This window comes from Pyrus communis, chromosome 15, assembly GCF_041283825.1.
Source record: "Pyrus communis isolate YQ-2024b chromosome 15, ASM4128382v1, whole genome shotgun sequence".
Lineage (NCBI taxonomy): Eukaryota > Viridiplantae > Streptophyta > Magnoliopsida > Rosales > Rosaceae > Pyrus > Pyrus communis.
The window spans coordinates 35,406,434-35,427,092 of record NC_142579.1 but is presented as its reverse complement, the minus strand read 5'-3'; the positions used below and the strand labels follow the sequence as shown (position 1 = coordinate 35,427,092).

The 20,659-nt window shown below is 34.2% G+C and overlaps 4 protein-coding genes and 1 long non-coding RNA gene across 9 annotated transcripts in view; 1 reads left to right on the top strand and 4 right to left on the bottom strand.

Moving 5' to 3' along the window:
• The window catches only part of LOC137720153 (UPF0481 protein At3g47200-like), a 63,817-nt gene extending 55,202 nt beyond the window's left edge, over positions 1–8,615 (bottom strand). Inside the window, exon 1 of the mRNA XM_088685918.1 lies at positions 8,405–8,615. Coding sequence (XP_088542044.1) covers positions 8,405–8,555 — 151 coding nt within the window. The 5' untranslated portion in view covers positions 8,556–8,615. The remainder of the gene's footprint in view (positions 1–8,404) is intronic.
• The window catches only part of LOC137713003 (UPF0481 protein At3g47200), an 81,570-nt gene extending 67,766 nt beyond the window's left edge, over positions 1–13,804 (bottom strand). The window contains exon 1 of the mRNA XM_088685921.1: positions 13,789–13,804. The gene's annotated coding sequence lies outside the window, so the exon portion shown is untranslated. The remainder of the gene's footprint in view (positions 1–13,788) is intronic.
• Positions 1,130–4,225, top strand: LOC137735386 (uncharacterized). 5 transcript variants are annotated; one of them, XR_015956786.1, is made up of 4 exons: positions 1,130–1,381; positions 2,153–2,399; positions 3,477–3,501; positions 4,007–4,225. It is a non-coding gene; the product is annotated as an uncharacterized LOC137735386 (long non-coding RNA). The 5 variants fall into 5 exon arrangements; XR_015956785.1 differs by having other exon boundaries at positions 3,477–3,516; XR_015956782.1 differs by having other exon boundaries at positions 3,473–3,501.
• LOC148690925 (UPF0481 protein At3g47200-like) lies at positions 4,797–6,152 on the bottom strand. Its single transcript, XM_088685932.1, has one exon. The coding sequence runs from the start codon at positions 6,150–6,152 to the stop codon at positions 4,845–4,847; it is 1,308 nt and encodes a 435-aa protein (XP_088542058.1). The 3' UTR covers positions 4,797–4,844.
• LOC137734134 (uncharacterized) lies at positions 10,947–20,659 on the bottom strand. The gene is made up of 4 exons (XM_088685048.1): positions 20,075–20,659; positions 19,880–19,975; positions 19,658–19,780; positions 10,947–12,413 (listed from the first exon to the last, which is right to left on the bottom strand). Exons 1-4 carry the CDS (start codon positions 20,657–20,659, stop codon positions 11,367–11,369), a joined length of 1,851 nt encoding a protein of 616 aa, XP_088541174.1. The 3' UTR covers positions 10,947–11,366.

The following is a 20,659-nucleotide window of genomic DNA, read 5'->3' as shown; positions in this document are numbered from 1 at the left end:
ACAGATCAACAAGGTTGCATCTACAAATAGATTATTGATGTAATGATAATATAAAATCACAAGATAGACTAATAGAAACAAAATGTAAAACATTTCAAGTGTATATGTATGTGATTCAAAACTGAAATTTGAATAATTATGGCATCTGAATTTGTGGTTGAATTAGATCGTCTGAATTATAGTGTTTGTGTCTTTTTTGTGAAATAGTTTGGATTCTAATCAATTGTTAATAAGGTCTATGTAACGACCATGTGAATGAGGCCGACCTTATTGGATTTACTAATGAGAAATTATAGAAACTATTTGTATTGTTATTGATTCATTGAATTCCTGTATTTCATGGGATAAGGTGAGAGGAATGTTGAATTTCAGAAGGTGTTGATGTAAATAAAGGTTTTTCTTTTTGTAGTACTTAATTTCAGAATCTTAAAAAGTAATGTTAGTTTTCATCAAATTCTTTACACTAAATATTGGCAATGGAAAGTAACGGATGTGAGTACCAACTAGCTATGGGTTAGTAAGCTTCTCAAGTTTACATGACCTAAATACTATGTAGTTGATTGCAGAACTATAATAATGTCCTTTTTGGGATAAGTAATTTAAAGAGTACACTCAAAAATGGATTTATTCTTCTTGTTGTATTCAACAAGTTCATGCAGCTTTATTCGTTTATTCCATTCGCAAGTTTATATAACCTAAATACTTGCCTTGATTTGTAATCGACTACAGAACTAGAATAATGTTATTTTCGTGATAAGTAATTTAAGGAATACACTCGAAAATGGATTTGTTCTTGTTGTTGTATTCAACAAGTTCATGCAACTTTCTTCTATTCCGATGTCTTCACAAAGAGTAGCAAAATAGACGTATTTTGCAGCAATTCCTTATTCCATGCTCAACAAGAAACTGTTCATCCTTTTCAGTGTTCACGAAATGATCCGTATGATGATGACAAGCTAGTTTTTGGCCGATCTCACTTTAAACTTGACCACTGCCTGGTGTAACTCTGTGATGCCATCATTTTCTTTTTCCCATGTTAAGTTTGTGTTATTACAGGTATGCCATCATTTTTACAAAGTATATATACTGATTTTTTTTATTTTTTTATTTTTTGTTTTAATCCTTTTTTCTTCGTTCTCCCTTCTCCCTTCTCCCTTCTCCCTTCCTTTTTCTTCTTTCGACTGCCAGCGAATCGGACCTCACCGTTTCACCAATCGTCTCCCTTTCATCTTAGGAACAAGAAACACCAGTCGCATGCCTCGATTCGTTAGGGTTTCGACGAGGATTTTCGAAAACTTCTCAGAGTTTTCCGACGTTTTTGTGACGATTCCGGCGAAGATCGGCGTCGAGGTTGGTCTCAAACTATTCCTCAGAACCTCAGGTACCTTCTGCATCTATTGCACTCAAAGATCTGCTTCAAATTTTTTGTTAATATAATTGGGTTTTAGTTAATTTTTCGTGGATTTTTTTCCTTTAAATTTATGGGTTGTGCATAAATTTTCGTTAAATTTGTGGCTTTTTTTGGTGTGATTTTATCTGAAGGTTATGGTTGCCTTAAAGGATGGTAAGCCCCCTCACTCTCCTCTTTCTCTCTCTCTACACTTTGTGTAGATTATATTTTGTTTGATTGCAGAGTTTTTGGTTCTTAAAAATCTCCATTTTTTTTTATTTGGTTTCCTCTTAATTTTATTTATTATTGATTGTTGCCTAAAAATCTATGAAGGGTTTGCTCTTTTGATCGTGGACTAAAAGATTTGAATGAATTATGATAATCTCTTTAACTTTAACTAGCTTCAAATATAAGCTCTGAGTTTTCATTTCTATGGAAGCATGGCGGAAAACTATCCCCAAAAGATCTGTATTTTAATAGTTAATTCATTTTGGACCCTGGAATACGAGTATCAAACGCTTCATAGATAGCATTGCAACTTCCAGATCATGCTGAAAGCAGAAAGTGCTAAAAGGCTCATATTAAAGCAGTTGATAAAGTTGTTCTTCTTGCTTGATATTTAGTTCGTATTTTGATCTTCGACCAAATTCCCAGAATCAATCCAACATATATATGTTTTTCATTACTCTTTATTAAGAGCACCCTTTTTGGCATATAATTCATTAGCAGATCTCAATCAAAGTTGTATATGATTTTGTATAGAGAGAAAGCGGCTGGGATATGAGCAGTAGGCGTTTTGACAAGGATGATGAAAATTTCTCTGAAGACGGTATATGTTGATGAGTTCGAGAAAAAGAAGAAGATAGCATCTCATTTGAAAGGAGCAATGAGTAAGAGTAATTTTGGGTCCATCAAAAGTTCGATCTCATTGATGCAAAAGCTCGAAGAGCATTAGATGTGAGGATCCAAGCAGTGTGCCGGTTGTGGACACAAGCGTGAAGGAAGGCCGGTACGAGTAATCATATTAATCCAACAATTAATATTCTCTTAGCTTGGCATACTGTTTGGTAGTAATATTTTGAATATGAAGTAGAATTTTATGCTAAATTAATAGAAAAAGGGTCCATCATTATCTTTTACTTTAATTTGTTTGTTTACTTTTTTATATGGGTGCTTTAATTCCTTGTTTTTAGTTGAAATGAAATTAAATGGGATTTGTTACACCCATCCTGCATAATTAACCTCCGGGCGGGAACATGGGTGAGCTCATGTTTTAGTTTGTCTCTTTCATATCTTTCAAACATAATTCAATACCTAAAAATTCAAATATTGATCAACTAAGAGGCAAAAAATTGTATTAATTAGTTGTACAATATTGTACCATGACACTGATAGAAAATTGACTATGTATGTAATACAACCGTGCATATATGGTGAATTTATGATATCAAGAACCACTAACTTTACATCTTATTAACTTGCTGTACAATTCAATTCACAAGCATATATAAAAAAATAAAAGATTTTTCTTTTTATTTTTCATCTTCTGTCCATATACAAATCCCTCACGGCTATGGAATGTTACAAACCTTTGAAATTCTTCACCATTATCCAGTAATGTAGAATGGAAGCCACCGAATTCTTATGAAATATGCATTTTTTTTCTTTTCCTTCATCACATGATAATATTAGATATGTTTGGGTTATGGCTACATCATACATTCATATATTTTTGTTGAACATTTGCCAGAATTATATATCTGGAGGGGGAGAAACATTTGTACAGCCAAACAGTCACCTTCAACCCTAATCATAATCTATATAACTTGGTGCATACCATCCTTCCCTTCCCTTTTCAAGCAGCAAAATAGTAGAAATGTTGGAGGTGTCTGTGGTCTTTTCATTTAGTTGGTCTGGTGCTTAAGTTTGCAGCTTCCTAGGACACAAGTTATTCTTACTACTCACTTCGTAGTCCACGGCTTCAATGAATCCACTGTTTTTCTGACTCTGTTTGCTTATTGTGGAATTTGGGTTCTTTTTTTTTTTTTTGGTGATTTTTATTGGGTAATTGGTTTGTTGCAGGTAGAGCAGTCGAGGTTCAAAAGATACAGGTAGAACTCAAACCGGTGTGTTATGCTTACTGCTCTAACTGTTTCCCTTACAATTTTAGTAAGCTTCTTTTGCTGAATTTACTTTTGATTATCTTTTTTATGGAATTCAAAATTTGAGTTGATTAAAATTGTTAATTGTTTTGATTTGTTGTCATATAGTTGATTAGTTGGTATTAAATTCAAATATTTTGCTTTAACTTTTTAAGAATCCAGATATTTTCTAAATCATAATCTTATTTGGATTGCATATAGTCTTACATGTAAATGCAATAAATGAAATTTCAAACAAGTAATGTTGGTGATGAAAAGGACGATTTGAATAAATTATTTGACAATCCTGACCTAGGATGTGGGAGCTTAGTTGGATTGCAATATAGGTTTAATTGGGTTTCCTTTTGTTTGTTTGTTGATGGCACCAAGTTGTGATTTTTGCTTGATTCATTGTTTGGTTTATAATATGGTCTTGAAAGGTGTAATATTAAAAAAATGTACACCCCGTCTACAGGAAAACTAAGAAGAAACAAGAGTGAAGTACTTAGTGGCAACAGAGAACAACGTCAAAAGTAACCAAGATACTTTTTATGTGTATTATTATCTATATGAACAACTTAATTCCCTACTTTTACTATGTAATATATTCTACAAACATCTTTTTTTTTTCTTTTTTTTTCCCCCTTATTGAACATATGTAATAGGTTTTGATATATTTACTATATTTCAGACATTTAATCAGTTTTAAAACATCGCACGGGCTAAATTGCTAGTTAAGTTTATATAAAGGGGGTTGACAAAAGAATAAAAAATAAAAAGTCTATATAAAGGGGAAAAAAGTACAAACTTTTGAGAACCAAAATAAAGGTTGGGAGATATTTCAAGGGAGAATGAGATAAAGGAAAGAATGGGGATATTAAAGGAAAGAACAAAATTTTGTGACCTTTACTACTTTTTGTATTAATATATAATTTAGGTTGGGTTTTTCAACATGAAGCAAATAAGTGTCTAGCTTTTGAGTGTTCCTTAAAGATTTGTTGCTTTCTGGCTCAACACTCGGGATGCCGGAATTTGAAACTATGCCACATTAAAAATTGGTGAGCAGTCAAATGAAACTCATGAATCTCACTATGGCCTTCTTTCCCATGGTGAAAAGCTACAATGAGACTTTTTCTCAACATATTATTTATTTTATTTTAAGTACAAAGAAGACATATTATTTAAATTTCACGCATAGACAAGCAACTGCAAATTAACAAGTACATATAATGCACACTAGAAAATAAATGGGAAAGAAGAGGGAGAAATTAAATGGGAAACTAATTAAGGAGTGCCTAACTTAGCGTTGATGCTTAACGAGCGCATTGGGAAAAACAACACACCGTTTGTATGACAGTGAGTATGATGATCAGAGTAGCAGCAATTACAGAAATAGTTCTCCAAGGTGTGTCGAAACAAATTTGTTTCAGTTTTGCCTTCCATGTGCTCCTCCAATTCGCCTTCCATTTTTTCCAGAGTGTCAATGGGTTCTTTTCGCAGTAGCAGTTGAGGCCCTTTGTAAGAGTGGCATAATAGAATCTTTGTCTGTACACCCCAACACCTTTGCGAAGGCTGTTAATCAGAGTAGACACCTCATTGTTGTCACCAAGCATATTTTCAACTATTCCATTCTTGACAAGCAATTCCACGTCATTTGGGGTGTTCACAAAATTATCCATGAGCACGATATAATCACTGAAGTAGTTGCAATCGCAATGGCATTGCTCAAAGGCAATAACCGTGTCATCCTGTATTATTAGATTTGGAATTTCCAAACTTCTGCCCTTGAAACATATATCAAATAGATTATTGCTTGATCTTGCCTTAAACTTGACTCCAGCCTGGTGTAGTTTCGTCATGCTGGGTACAGGTAGGGTTTCGAATGGCCTTTGATTTTTTGAGTTCTCTTCCTCCGTTGGTAGATGTAAAGTTCTAATCAAATCAACAAAATGCTCTACTTTAAAACTAGAAAAAGATCCCGAATCGTCTCTTTTTACATATAAACTCGTTGATACCATGCAGAAAATGGAAGAGAGGACAAATACTGAAGGCATCGTCGCCAGCACCTCCCCAGTGGCAAAGAGATCCTCAAGAATGAAAAATGGCAGCTGATTTTCGAGCAAAAGCATGTCAGGTATTATAAACTTTATCAACCATGGTTTGTTAAAGATGCGGTCATTGCTCTCCAGCTGGATAGGGGAACAATACCTCAATAAGAGCTCAATGATGAACGCGGCATCCACAAGAATGATTCTTACAAATTCATCACTGCTCAACTCAATGGTCTGCGCATAGCAACTGCACAGTTCTGCTTCCCTGTCCTTTATTTTCTTTACATAAACTTCCAAGCTGACCTTAGTCCGATTTAAAAAATACTGCAGGTACCTCTTCTTGTGTTCTTCCATGTCTTCTAAGCCTTTGCTGCCATGGTGAAGCGGACCTATAGAGACTACTTGAGGTGTGTAGGCCTTTTCATTTACACGCCGTAGTTCTTCAGGAACTCTGTAGATACAACACGAATTGGACAAGGGAAGCAAGCCATCCAACTCACTACTCATTGAAGATAGAATCCCAATGTAAGGGTTTTCGATGTCATGTGGAGCTTCGTTGCTTCCTTCCATTTAATGTTGATGTGTTTGTTGTTCCAAATCGTAATTGCTGACAATGAGATAATGATCACTGACACATCAATAAACAAATTATTCACTAACAGAGAAAATTAATTCAAGCATTGAGAAAACATGACCACAATCAAAACCAATCTAAATAATAGAGAAAATTATTAATCCAAGAATTGCAAATATATACCCCCCAAAAAATTAAATTTTGTTTTATATATTTGTAAGGAGCGCGTTTAGTCAAATTGGATTAATTTCTTCTATCTATCCTGTTATATTTGGTTTTAATCAATGTGAGATGAGAGAAAAATATAGAGCAAAATAGTAGTATCTGCAAATAATAAGTCATAAACTTGTATTCTTGTAGTATTTTCATAGAGTTGTCATGTCTCACCTGCACCTGAAAGAGTTTCTTTTTTATTTTTGGTATTTTGATATTTAGGCAACAAAGAAAAAAAGACTACCCAATAAAACGAACAAATATTCGACAGTAAAAATAAACTAAAATTAACAAATCATTGAATTGTCTATCTATACAATAAGCATGTCTCTATACGCAAAAAAATATATATTTTATGTCTATCCAGGCAAGTGTTTAAAAAACAAAACCGATTGATTTAACAAACCAAGCTGACGTGACATTCCCGTGGGATTGTGACATAACCCTTTAATTCATCACCGGCTGCTCAAGTGGAGCCAAATAGATGTTGGTATGTAAAGTTGGCTCCATACAAGATCAGAGGATGTGGAGAGGCATTTCACATTGGGGAAGTACACTAATAATTTAAAAATTAAATATAAGTAGTTCACTCCTAAATATACAGAGTCTTTTGATGATAAAATTCCGTATTTGAGGTTCTTTGAGTCAGATACCATCTATATATTAGACTTAAATGGTTAATTGAAGACAATATTAGTGCAGGTTGTACTTAATAGTGGTTACTTATAAAACTAAAACATATATACACAGCTAAACTATTCAACTCAAAGATATTAAAATGAAAGCTGCATCATTGAAGATGATCAAATAAATTGAAATGATCAAGTAACATACATTAACGAAGGATGTAGAAGAATAATTTAATCATGCTATAATAGTTAACTAGTTTGCATAAATCACTAGCTCAAGTTGTGCACAAATTGATGAAATGTGATATTCATACAAGAAACCAATTCGTTCTTATCTCAAACATGAATCCTTCTTAACTTTGGCTGATGACAACAACAATAGCAGAGTGACATCAACAAGGCGTGAAGATAGACGAACTTTCATTTAACGGACAATATAATTTCAATTTCCAACTACCATTAAAACATAAAAAGCTAAATCTTCAAGAAACAAAAAATACATAAATTGAAAAGGCAAAAACAAAAAACAAAATGTAGGTTTTACACATAAGTAGATTTTTGTTCCCCCGCCACCCCCTCCCCCCCCCAAAAAAAAAGAAAGTAAAAATATAAAATTAATTGATTTAACACAAAAAACAAAATGTAGGTTTTACATATAAGTAGATTTTTGTAAACCCATCCCCCCCACCCCCAAAAACACAAAAACACAAAAAAAAAAAAGTAAAAAAATAAAATTAATTGATTTAACAACGTGACGTCCCTTGGGATTGTGATATAACCTTTTAATTCATCTTCGACTGCTCAAGTGGAGCCATGTGGTGGTGTAAATTTGGATCGAAACAAGCCAAGAGGATGTGAAGAGGAATTCCACGTCGGGGAAGTACATCGACAAGAAGATCTAAATATAAGAAGTTTGGTCTTAAATATTAGGAATATTTTGTAATAAAACCCAACAGTTAAAATTCATTAAGCTCGAATACTATTCATATATTAGGCCTAAGTGGTTAATTAAATATAACATCAGTGTATAATTGTACTTAATAATGGATACTTATAAAAGTGAAACATATATCCACAGCTAAAACAAAATTGAAACATATGTACACAACCAAACTATTCAATTAAAAGATATTAACAAGAAAGCTGCAGCATTCCCTTAACAGGTAAATATGAAACTAAAAGCTTCAAAAAAATCGATATGTGCAAACATAGCAGGGAGAAGAAACAAGCCAGATGAAAGATTATAAATTGAGAAGTGAGTTTCTATTGGTACTAAAAATAAGTCATCTAACACATCTAGAAGTGAAATTTATTATTTTCAGAATGAGTGCGTGATAATGTTTCGAAGTGTCAATAACAGTACTTTACATTGAAAATGAAAAAAAAAAAATGAAGTGAATTCTCACCTGCTTTGTATACAAGAAAACAAGCAAGTTTGTACGTTGAATTTGCCTCTTGTAGATGACTAAGAAAACTCAATACATAGCTCCTCTGGTAGATGATATATAAATTTTCGTTTAACAATAGCACAATGATAGGCTGGCTATATATAACCATTTCTTCTTCAATATGTTTCTGTTGAACGTGTTTAAATCACCAATTAAATTAATGACGTGAGTTATGTTAGCTACCTACCCTTATCTTTCCTTACCTGTAAGACCAACTCCAATGGTGGGCTAAAAGCCAAATTACCCCCCAAAATTTCCCTCCAAACGCACTCTAATCCAAGGGGAAATTTTGAGCTAAATGTTAAATGCTAAACCAATGCCAAATTCCCCTTGAAATTTAGCCCAAAAATCGGGGTGGACTCTATCCAATATTTATCGGAATTTAAATTTTTTTAGATTAAAATGTTCATAAAAATAATTTACGATAGTCTACATATTTATTTAAAAAAAATTAATTTAACAAAAAAAATAGCCTAAATTCATTCTTTAATAATCCCAGGCTAAATTTTAGGGTAGAATGGTTGGAATAGAAAAACTGTTTTTGGACTAAAAGCTAAATTTTTCGGGCTAAAAAATTTGACTTTTAGTCCAACCATTGAAGATGGTCTAAACATGTGGTTGAGACTAGTTCTCCAATTAATGAAGTGACAGTCTGACAACGCAATTTTGGAAAAGTCTTGATATTGTGCTAGCCTTCGTAACTTATGATGTTAATGAGAGAAATGTTTTGGAATATTCTCTCAATAGCGCAATAATAATTGCTGCGAGATGGGCTATATAATTCAACTAGGGTACTTTAGGCATTTCAATCATCTGCCTCTATCATTCAATCGTTCATATCCTTATTTCTATTTCAACAACCAAATAATGAAAGAGTGGTGTTATTTACACACAATTTTTTATCTGTTACACACTCTTATCAATTTTTAATCGTCGAATTGAATGAATTAAAACTATAGAAATTAATTTTATTATAGCAAATTTTCCAATAATTTTTAACGTAGTACTGTTAGATTATTTTAATCAAACTATGACAATCAACCAGTTTGCATGAATCCTCCTTAACCCTTAGCTGCTGACAACGATCAATAACAGAGTGACATCACCAATATTACGTCATCTGGCAATAATGATCTCTACATGTGGAAATAGACGACCTTTCATTTCACAGACATAAATAATTGGGGGCCATGAGGCCCATAATTGTAGAAAAGAGGCATATTGCACCAGTATCAAGTTGATTCATATTCAAGCTGTGGGTCAAGGCTCTGGTACGAAAGTTTGAAATGTTTTAAGAGGAAGAAAGAATGCTTCACCGTGCGTCGAAACCTTTTCTTTTAGACTTCATTTGTCTCCACATTTAGTACGCAATAGGGATATGTAAATAAGTTTTTTACATACAATGAAATTCAAATTTAATTCGTTGTTCAACAATGTTTTTCTAGAAAGTGTGTTCCTTCTTAGATCTCAAGCTTCCAGTCAAAACATGCAGGACAGAACAAAATTCTACCCAAGGTTAAAATAAGAAGTGTTTCCAAAGACAAAAACAAGGAAGAAAATTTAGGTTTTGTAGATAAGAACAAAAATATTAACAAGTAGATTTTGTTTTATATATTTATGAGGGGTGGTTTGGTATTGCTGTGCTTTGAAAAAAAAGCTGTTTCTGCTGTGCTGTGAGAATAAGCAGCTGTGAAATAAAGCAGCATAGTGTTTGGTAAACTTTTTTGGAAAAGTGCTTTTGAAAAAAAAAAAAAAAACAGTATTATAGTGTTTGGTAAACTTTATGTAAAACAGATGTGAAAAAAAAAACCAGTTTTTCAAAGCTGGGTTTTGTAGCTTCTTGTTTTTGGCTTTTTTTCACCCAAAACTATGAAAAAAAACTGAAGCTGAATGTTTACCAAACACAAAAACAGCTCCCAGCTTTTTTTTATACCAGGTTTTTTCAAAATTATCTCAGTACCAAACCAGATATTAGTCGGATTGAATTAATTTGTTCTATCTACCCTTATATATTTTTCCATGGCTATAAACCATTTGGTGCAGAAAAGTAATGCATGAGTTGAATGCAGTATCTGAACGTGGAAAACAATTTTTGCGCATAACTCCAATACGCAAATACTTTTTTTTTTCTTTTCTAAGAAATGAATTTCGAACACCTCTTTTTGGCTTATGCACACTCCTATTTAATGATGTTTCTTCTCCTTTTATTCGTCCAAAGACTATAAATAATAAATATGAGTATGCAAGGAATGAAAAAGTGTACATAGAAATCTTCTTTTTTTTTCTTTTTCTTTTTGCTTGAAGTCAATTGAAAATCAAGGTACCAAACTAACTAACAAAAAAAGGTATAAAACTACGAATATTAGGTAGGCTCCGACAAGCGGACAGGTAGGCATGCAAATTTCGAATTCAGACAAATGGATATAAGTTCATATGGCATATGACACATAGATTTAAGCATGTAGATTTCATTAGGCAAACAAACCATAACGCAGATTCATATTCGGACAGGTAAATGTTAGGAGTATGGAAAGAAAGCATGTAAATGCGCCCCCTCACTAAACAAACGAGACTATTGAAATTTTAGATCAACAAGTCCGGGACCTCACTGTAACGACACTGATAATGTTCCCAACTTGATAATTACCACATGTCCAATCGGTCAGGTGTGAGGTTTTATCACATAAGGCCTCCGTATTAGTTAGAGTGGGGTAATCATAATTAAACTTATTATTTTTCTTTCCCCCACTGATGTGGGATAGCGAACATGCTCCCGCACATGGAACCCTATTTAGTGGTTCACACATGAAGATCCATAAATCGGCAATTGAAACTCAGAGGTCGGCTCCAATGGAGTCCAGACTTGTTTTCAATATTTTTTTAGGATGTGCTTCTTAAGAACTTAGAGCCATACTCTATGTTAAGAGTCCACGTCATTTGGGGTGTTCACCAAATAATCCATGAGGATGATATAATCACTGAAGTAGTTGCAATCGCAATGGCATTGCTCAAAGGCAACAAGGTTTCGGAGTACACACTCTGCCTTTGAAATTATTAGATTTGGAATTTCCATGAGTACAAGCTCCGTGTTATCCTGTATTATTAGATTTGGAATTTCCAAACTTCTGCCTTTGAAACATATATCAAATAGATTATTGCTTGATCTTGCCTTAAACTTGACTCCAGCCTGGTGTAGTTTCGTCATGCTGGGTACAGGTAGAGTTTTGAGTGCCCTTTGATTTTTTGAGTTCTCTTCCTCCGTTGGTAGATGTAAAGTTCTAATCAAATCAACAAAATGCTCTACTTTAAAACTAGAAAAAGATCCCGAATCGTCTCTTTTTGATGCCATGCAGAACTTGTAAGAGAGGTCAAATACTGAAGGCATCGTAGCGGGCACCTCCGCAGTGGCAAAGAGATCCTCAAGAATGAAAAATGGCAGTTGATTTTCAAGCAAAAGCATGTCAGGTCTTATAATATTTATCAACCGTGGTTTGCCAAAGATGCGGTCATCGCTATCGGGCTCGTTATCCCCCTCGTACCTCAATAAGAGCTCAATGATGAACGCGGCATCCACAAGAATGATTCTTACAAATTCATCACTGCACAACCCAATGTTGTGCGCATAGCAACTGCGCAGTTCCGGTTCCTTGACCTGTATTTTCGTTACATAAACTTCCAAGCTGACCTTAGTCCGATTTAAAAAATACTGCAGGTACCTCTTCTTGTGTTCTTCCATGTCTTCTAAGCCTTTCTTGCCATGGTGAATCGGACCTATAGAGACTACTTGAGGTGTGTAGGCCTTTTCATTTACACACCGTAGTCGTTCAGGAACTTTGTAGATGCAACACGAAGCGGACAAGGGAGTCAAATCACCCAACTCTTCACTCACTGAATGCCAGGGTTTTGTGGAGCTTCGTTGCTTCTTTCCATTTAATGCTGATGTGTTTGTTACTCCAAATCGTAATTGCTAACAACGAAATGATGATCAGTGACACATCAATAAAAAAATTCTTCGATGGTAGAGAAAATTAATCCAAGCATTGAGAAAACATGAATTCTAGATGATAGAGAAAATTATTAATCCAAGAATTGCAAATATATATATACACACCCGAAAAAATTAAATTTTGTTTTATATATTTATGAAGAGTGTGTTTAGTCAAATTGAATTAATTTCTTCTATCTACCCTCTTATATTTTGTTTTAATCAACGTGGGATGAGAGAAAAATATAGAGCAAAATAATAGTATCTGCAAATAATAAGTCATAAACTTGTATTCTTGTAGTATTTTTATAGAGTTGTCATTTCCCATTACGCAACTGAAAGAGGGATTTTTTTTTTTTTTGGGGTATTTTGATATTTTGGCAATAACAAAAAAAAATAATAATAATAAGACAACCCAATAAAACTAACAAATATTCGACAATAAAAAAAACTAACAAATCATGGATTGTCCATCTATACAATTATTCGGAAACATGTCTCTATAGACAAATTTTTTTTATTTTATGTCTCTACAGGCAAGTGTCTGAAAAACAAAACTAACTGATTTAACAAACCAAGCTGACGCGCCGTCCCCTTGGAATTGTGACTTAACCCTTTAATTCATTACCGACTGCTCAAGTGGAGCCGTATAGACTGTGGTGTGCAAAGTTGGCTCCATACAAGATAAGCAGATGTGGAGAGGCATTTCACATTGGGGATGTACACTAATAATTTAAAAATTAAATATAAGTAGTTAATTCCTAATTACACAAAGTCTTTTGATGATAAAACTTCGTAGTTGAGGTTCATTGGGCTGGATACCATCTATATATTAGGCCTAAGTGGTTAATTGAAGACAATATTAGTGCAGGTTGTACTTAATATATAGTGGACACTTATAAAACTGAAACATATATACACAACCAAACTATTCAACTCAAAGATATTCAAATGAAAGTTGCGTCATTGAAGATGATCAAATAAATTGAAAAGACCAAATAACATAAATTATCGGAAGATGTAGAAGAATAGTTTAATCATGCTATAATAGTCAAATAGTTTGCATAAATCACTAGCTCAAGTTGTGCACAAATTAATGAAATGTGATATTCATAATTTCATACAAGAAACCATTTTGTTCTTTTCTCAAACATGAATCCTTCTTAACTTTGACTGATGACAACAACAATAGCAGAGTGACATCAACAAGGTTATGTCATTAGGCACGTGAAGATAGACGAACTTTCATTTAATGGCCAATATAATTTGGGGCATAAGGCCAATAATTGTAGAATAGAGGCATGTGTATACCGTTCAAACATAAAACTAAAATCTTCCATAAACAAAAAATACATACCTCTGTTTAGTTTTGTTTCTTCTCCTTTGATTCATTCAAAGACTACAAATAATAAACACATTACACGAGTGTGTAAGGAAAGAAAAAGCTTACGTAGAAATCACTTCATAACAGATATGTAAAGTATTGAGCTTCTATTCAAATTTAAGTGTAATGAAAAGTAGATCAACTTTCTCTAAATAATAGCACATCTTCGGAAAGTTAAAGGACTTTTCATGTAGAGAGTTGGCTACTCCCTGATCAACATTTCTCTTAATAATAAACCAATATGTGCAAGAAAAGCTTACCAGAAATGCAAGACTTCCTATGTCGGCAGAATTTGAGGCTTGCCAGTTATATTATGGTAAAAGGAAATATATGTATGATATTATCATATAGTGTCAGGCACTCTTATATAATGACGAGAAGGTTAATTATCTTAAACCATATTTCAATTCGTAGGGGGGCCGGGAGCATCGAATAGTTGCTAACTTACTTTTGGGTGTGGAGGTAAACCACAAAAAACCAATCCAACATGAATACATGTGAACCACAAAAATAAAATTTCAAATTCAAATACTCAGAAACAAATAAATACATTCCCCATATTCATGCACATAATCCACTTCTCTCTTTATCTTCCCCTATGTCAGACTAAACAAAAACCCTTATCTCTTTTCAAAGCTGCAATAACATTACTCAATATAACATGAAATGAAAATCATTTACAACTTAGAACAAAAGAGATTAACTTATGCACCACCACCTAAAAACACAAAAAATAGGAAACAAAATTCTCCAAATGCACAAAAAATTAAGAACAAATGGATTTGCACAGATTCAACTTTCACAACATACAAAATTCAACCTCCACAATATACAAAAAGTAAAAATTTTGTTACACATAAACCTCAAAGAAAGAAACTAAATTATTCACAAGGTGAACAAAGGGCTTCGAAATCTATACACAAAAATATCTAGAATAGTGAATTTACTTAATTGCCCTTCAACTTAGTAGCTTCGTAAAATCTCCATCGTAACTCCAAATTCAATTCTGTTTGCACCCATGCGTTTGTGACGTCGAGTACTATAAGGACACTAAAATAATGGTTCATACGTCTCACAACACAAAGGTCAACAAAAGTCAACATTCTCGCTTCTAAGGGCATTTTGGTTATTTCACACTTTTAGTATCAAAATACTATAAATTAAGGACGGGTCCTAACACTTGCCGTGGTGAAATGGGCCTATGGAGACTGCCTATGGTGTGTAAGCCCTTTCAGTTACATGCCCCAGTCACTCGAGAACTCTATAAATACAACAAAACTTTTTATATTAACACCCCACAAAATGTTGAATGCACCCCACATTAAAATTTAATATTAAATGACTTAGTTACCCTAATATGCAATGGCAATTTTGACCTTATTAGGTTAAAAAAAAATTATAAATACACCTCAATCACTTTTAACGTATTATTTATTTTCTTCAACTATCAAAACCCCTCCGACCATCCATTGTTGAACAAAACCCTAACCAATGAAACTACAAACATGTTGATTGAGAAAAATTATTTTTGACGAATGAAACATGAAATCGATGTTTGGGAAGCTTCACATGAAGTAAGACTTCATATTTTTTTTTTATTGTTTTAGTGATTTTGACAACATCGATGATTATTTAATCTTACTTTTGCTACGTTATTCAAGCTTCTATGTTCATATTCATCTTTTAGGGATCACAGCAATTACATGAAGAATTAAACACCTAAAATTACCACCAAATATTAAAAAAATACGACATGGGTTTTAATGGTGAAATTGAAAACAACCCACATATACTTTAAATCCCAAGTGGCATCTTTTGTCAAAATTCCAGTCGGTATTTTTTGTCCAAATTAAAAGCTTTATAAGATTTGAGAAATGTGAGATGTATAGAAAATATAGGGTGCATGTAGAAAATGTAAGGTGTATATTGAAAATGTGGGGTGAATTAATATAACTTTTAATTGAAAAAGTAAATGTGGGGTGTTTTAAGTATATGAGGTTTATTCAATAATCTGTGGGGTGTTAATATAATAAGTCATACAACAATACGAAGATAAGGGAGACAGGCTATCCAATTGCTTTCTCATCGAAGTTACTAATGGGATCTACGGATTTTCTCTGTTATATGGAGGTTGATGAATGCTCCTTTCTTCCACTCCCCTCCTGATGGTTGAGACTATACAAACACACTGAACTCATCGTAAAACGAAACAAAATCACTTGTTTTCATCATAAACCAAAAGTTCAAAAGGAGAGTGATGGTGGAAACAAATGCAATTTATGTATTGGCCAAAGTTCAAATTAACCACATAAATTCAAATGCGTTGATTATAAAGTTAACCAACGACGCAAGGGGTTCATATATTGGTTAAGAGCCCTTACCCTTGTATTCGAGTCTTGTGTTCGGATTCCATCCCCTCAGTATCACTCGAATAAAAGTTTACCCATCACATTTAGGTAAAATAAGTGAGGCTTTTTTAAGAAATCGTCACATAATGGTTTTCGTTGAACACTAAAATATTTTTGGCTTGGAATTATAACAAGTAAACATTTTTGGCTTCCCAGTTTGGTGGTGCTCTTGTTATGATGAATGTTGTTGCAGAAATGTGTTATGCCAGTACTTTAATAAGTAGGTTAATAATTAGGGAATAAGGAAGCTGTGGTTTGATACATGGAAAATCTTTTGTTGGGGGGATAGGAAGCTGAAACTAGTAAATTGATTTTACGTCTATAATTTGACAAGTCAGCTTTTAAAATTTCTATATTATGCTCCCATCTAATTATGCTTTGATGCAGATTTACTTTTGTATATACATATATGAAATTCTTATACTTTCATGATTTTCAGGATTGAAGGTGCTCAAGCTCTGATGCAGATTTACCTTTCAAGTTGCTTGTGAGTCTGAATTTAATTCAATTTATTTATAGTAATTTTAAACACTCACTTGCATATATTTAAGTTCAATAATAGGTATTATTTGTGGTGGACCTATCCCATCCGAAAGATTATTGAATACATTGAAAAGAAGATGGTGAAGTTGTACTTTCAGTTTAGGCACCGGTTACATCGGCACTACTGGTCATGTGAAACGCATGCAAGAGGACGAGCTAAACTTCCAAATGATCTAATGTGGAATGGGAGACCAAAGAGTCATTGGGACTAGTTATGCGATGATGTTTACACTACTACACTCTTTTTGGTATGTATTCTATATAATAATTCCTAGTATAAGTCCAAGTTAGATACCAACATTCTCTTATATAGTTGAACAACAAATTTTTATTAAGAGAGAATTTTGTGATAAAGCTCTAATAATCTATATAATGTTACCGTACAGTAATATAAAGGTGCTTTACAAGTATTTTGTTAACATTAGGCATAACCATATGCATATATTGTTTGCATTCGTTATGCTTCTCATCGCTTTTAATTATGCTTTTCCAATTGGTAAAATTTGAGAATGGCTACAACAGTACTAGAGCTGAAAGCATTTTATATAGTGTTTATATATTACTAGTATGGGATTTTGGAACTTTCCAAATTGTACACATTTTTAGTTAACTAAATCTTCTTTTGTATGTCATGTACCACAGTTAATGTAGGAGCTTTCAAAGCAAAATGTTGATAATTGGAAGAAACAAAAGTATCACCACAAGGGAAGGGCAAGGCTATTCATCCAACATGCTAGGAAGACTCCTGAGGTAATGAAATTAAATTTCTTATAATACTCATTATGCAGTTTATGTATTCTAATGTATGTTTCTGCATTATTGAGTAGGAGCTCCATTACCTGTGATTGACAATTGGAGGCTCTCCACAAAGACAAGAACGGCCAGTGGATCAATGATGTTGCTCGAGACAATATTTAAGTTATTCACTTCACCGGCTTATCATTTTTGTAGTTGGATATTAACTTGCAACTCCCTTGAAATGACTAGCTAGAACTTTTGGAAGAAAAAAAAACTTGATATAACTAGCTAGAAGCTGAAAGGTTTGGAGTCGGCCTTTACGAAACAAATTACAATTGTGTTCTTAATTAGTTTATGTTTCTCTTCATTTTGTTTGTCCCACCAGTAAATGCTTATGCTATTGACGCTTCTTGTTACTTTTTTGAGAAAAACTTTTAGTGCCTAGTTCAATTTAACCCACGTTCAAACACAAACTACAAAATAAGATGTGAAGACAGGTTATACATACCTGGTGGTTTGCTTTTTACATCCGTTAAGGATCACATACAAATGGTTAAGTTGTGTTTCCTTAATCATATTGTAGCTGATCTGTTTGAACATATAAAACTGATATGTTTCTATTTTATTAAGGATAACATGAAGAAAAAGAAAGAGGAAGTTAAGGAGGAGCTTCCAAGAAGCAACTCCATCAGATTTCATGCAAGTGTCATTGGATGATGAGTTTGGAATCATGGCTGAGCTTGAAGCATGCACATGGTAGACCTCTTTGGTTAGCATCTCAATGTGTCTTAGCTTTTTTTTTTTTTTTTTTTTTTTTTTTTCTTGTTAATACCTCAAGCTGTTTATGCATATGTTTATGCATAGACGTTGGTGCCCTTCATGACAATTTGCTATTATTGAGATAGGTCGCCATGAATTAGATTGATTTTGGGATGTTTATGTTATTTTGGGGGTGTACGCTTGGTTAATGTATTCGATTTAAGTATGTGTTTTAATTGTTGATTAATGAAAGTGTGGAGTATTACCTTATGTTATGAATTACAATTCTAGATTACGAAGTAGGAACAAGTAATTAATTTGTCACGTATTATTCTTAAATAGGTATTTGATTTCAACATATGCGAGACATAAGCTGCGCCACGTATCAATAGAATATGTGACGATTTCAACATCACTTAGTGTAAATTATATCATTCTGGGATCATATTGGGTGGCGATAAAATCATCAGTTATAAGTTTGATATGTGACGAAAAGCATAGGTCACTGACTTTTTTATTTTGTAATACTTATTTCGTCACTTATAAATCTAATATGTAACGAAAATAACATCACATAATAGGAAAATATGTGGCGAATCTAATATTTGTCATGTAAATTATCAGTGACGTTGGGTAGGTGACAATAATTGTGACATTGGGATTTCGTCACATATCGTCAAATGTGCTGAATTTTTATAATTATGTGACGAATGTATGTTGCCACAAAAGCCCTATTTTCCTGTAGGCTGCAAGAAGATAATAAAAGATGAAATGCGAAGTTGCAGATAACAAATTAAGGAGGCGAGTATATACGTACCTGTTTACCAATGAACCAGTATTTGCAGAAGAAGTCACTAGGTCTAGTCTCTCTTTTATTTTCCTCCTCCATGATAAGGATGGCGGTGGAGCATTTTTTGGACGATGTTTTTTTTTTTTTTTTTTTTGGAAACTGGAATCCATAGAACCACAGCAAAGAAGCCAAAGAGAAATACAGAGAGCCTACAACAAGGCAAATAGCTGAGAACCAGCAAAAGCAGAAAGCAGTGTGAGTGGTCCAAGGAGCAATGACGCCGCATTCAATGCTAAAAACGTCACCACTCACACTACCGGGGTGTTAAGGGAGGGCATGGGAGACCATCGTTACAAAGAACATGAACAAAGGAAAATGGAGGTCGATCGACCCACATAACATCACACATCTCCCTACACTGTCTCGACACAATGAAGTCCGCCGCACGATTAGCCGATCTTGGAACCCAAGACTAGCGACAAGTTTGGAAAATATCCCCCAATCTTTTACATTTCATAAGAATGGGGAAGGCTTCCCAACTGCCAAGAGTTAAAGTATTCCTGAGGCTGGCAATGGATTCCATCGAATCAAATTCGATGATTACCAAGTTCCATCCCCGAGAGATACCCAATTCGCATCCATGGAGAAGCGCATTTGCTTTCGCCACCGCTACATTAGAAGCTTTGATGGAGTATCGACAAGCTACCATAAAGTTTCCTTCCATATCCTGCACAACCACACCTGCAAAGCCAGCCTGCAAACTTGGCCTCCAACTGGCATCAACGTTGATTTTGATAAACTCAAGACAAGGCGAAGATCAATGGACCTCAACAGCACCAGGGGAACTGAGCCGAGAGGTGCAGCGCACCGGGCAAGGAGCTTCATTGAAAGTGCCAACCATATTGGTGATTGAGATGAGTACCTGTCTTGGGTTAACCAGAACATGATTAAACAATGCATTGCAACAGGTCTTCCAGATTTGCCAACATGTGAAGCCAATATAGGAAAGCCTCGTTGTAACCTCCGACTTAGAACCCCCATTTATCCTCGCAATGTCAATTAGCCATTCTGCCCAGTTGGTGATCAGAGCACGGTTAATTTTTAAATTAAGAGCACCCCCAAACCAAACTAATTCAACCCATGGGCATAGAAGGAATAAGTGCTCCACCGATTCCTCATGTAAATAACACAATGGGCAAACAGGGGATTGTGCCGATCTCCTCTTGAATAAGTTCGCCATGGTTGCAATGGCAAAGTGAAGGGTTTTCCACATGAAGCATCGAACCTTTGGTGTTGTATGTATAGTCCATATAGCCTTCCAGAGAGAGTTGGGAATAGATGTAGAGGATGATGGACCTGGGCTTCTACGAGATGGTCTCCTCGAGGCCGCCCAATGGTATCCTGACTTGACAGAAAAAATTCCCCTCTTTTCAAAAGGCCACACCAATCTGTCACTGAGCTCCGGATCGCCGATCGGAGTTTCTAACATGGCATCATAATCCTCAGCCAACACAACCGGTTGTAAAAATTCGATGTTCCATCCATCTGTCTTTGAACTTAATAAAGAATTGACCCTTGTATTTCGGCTAACTCGTACCTCCCCCAT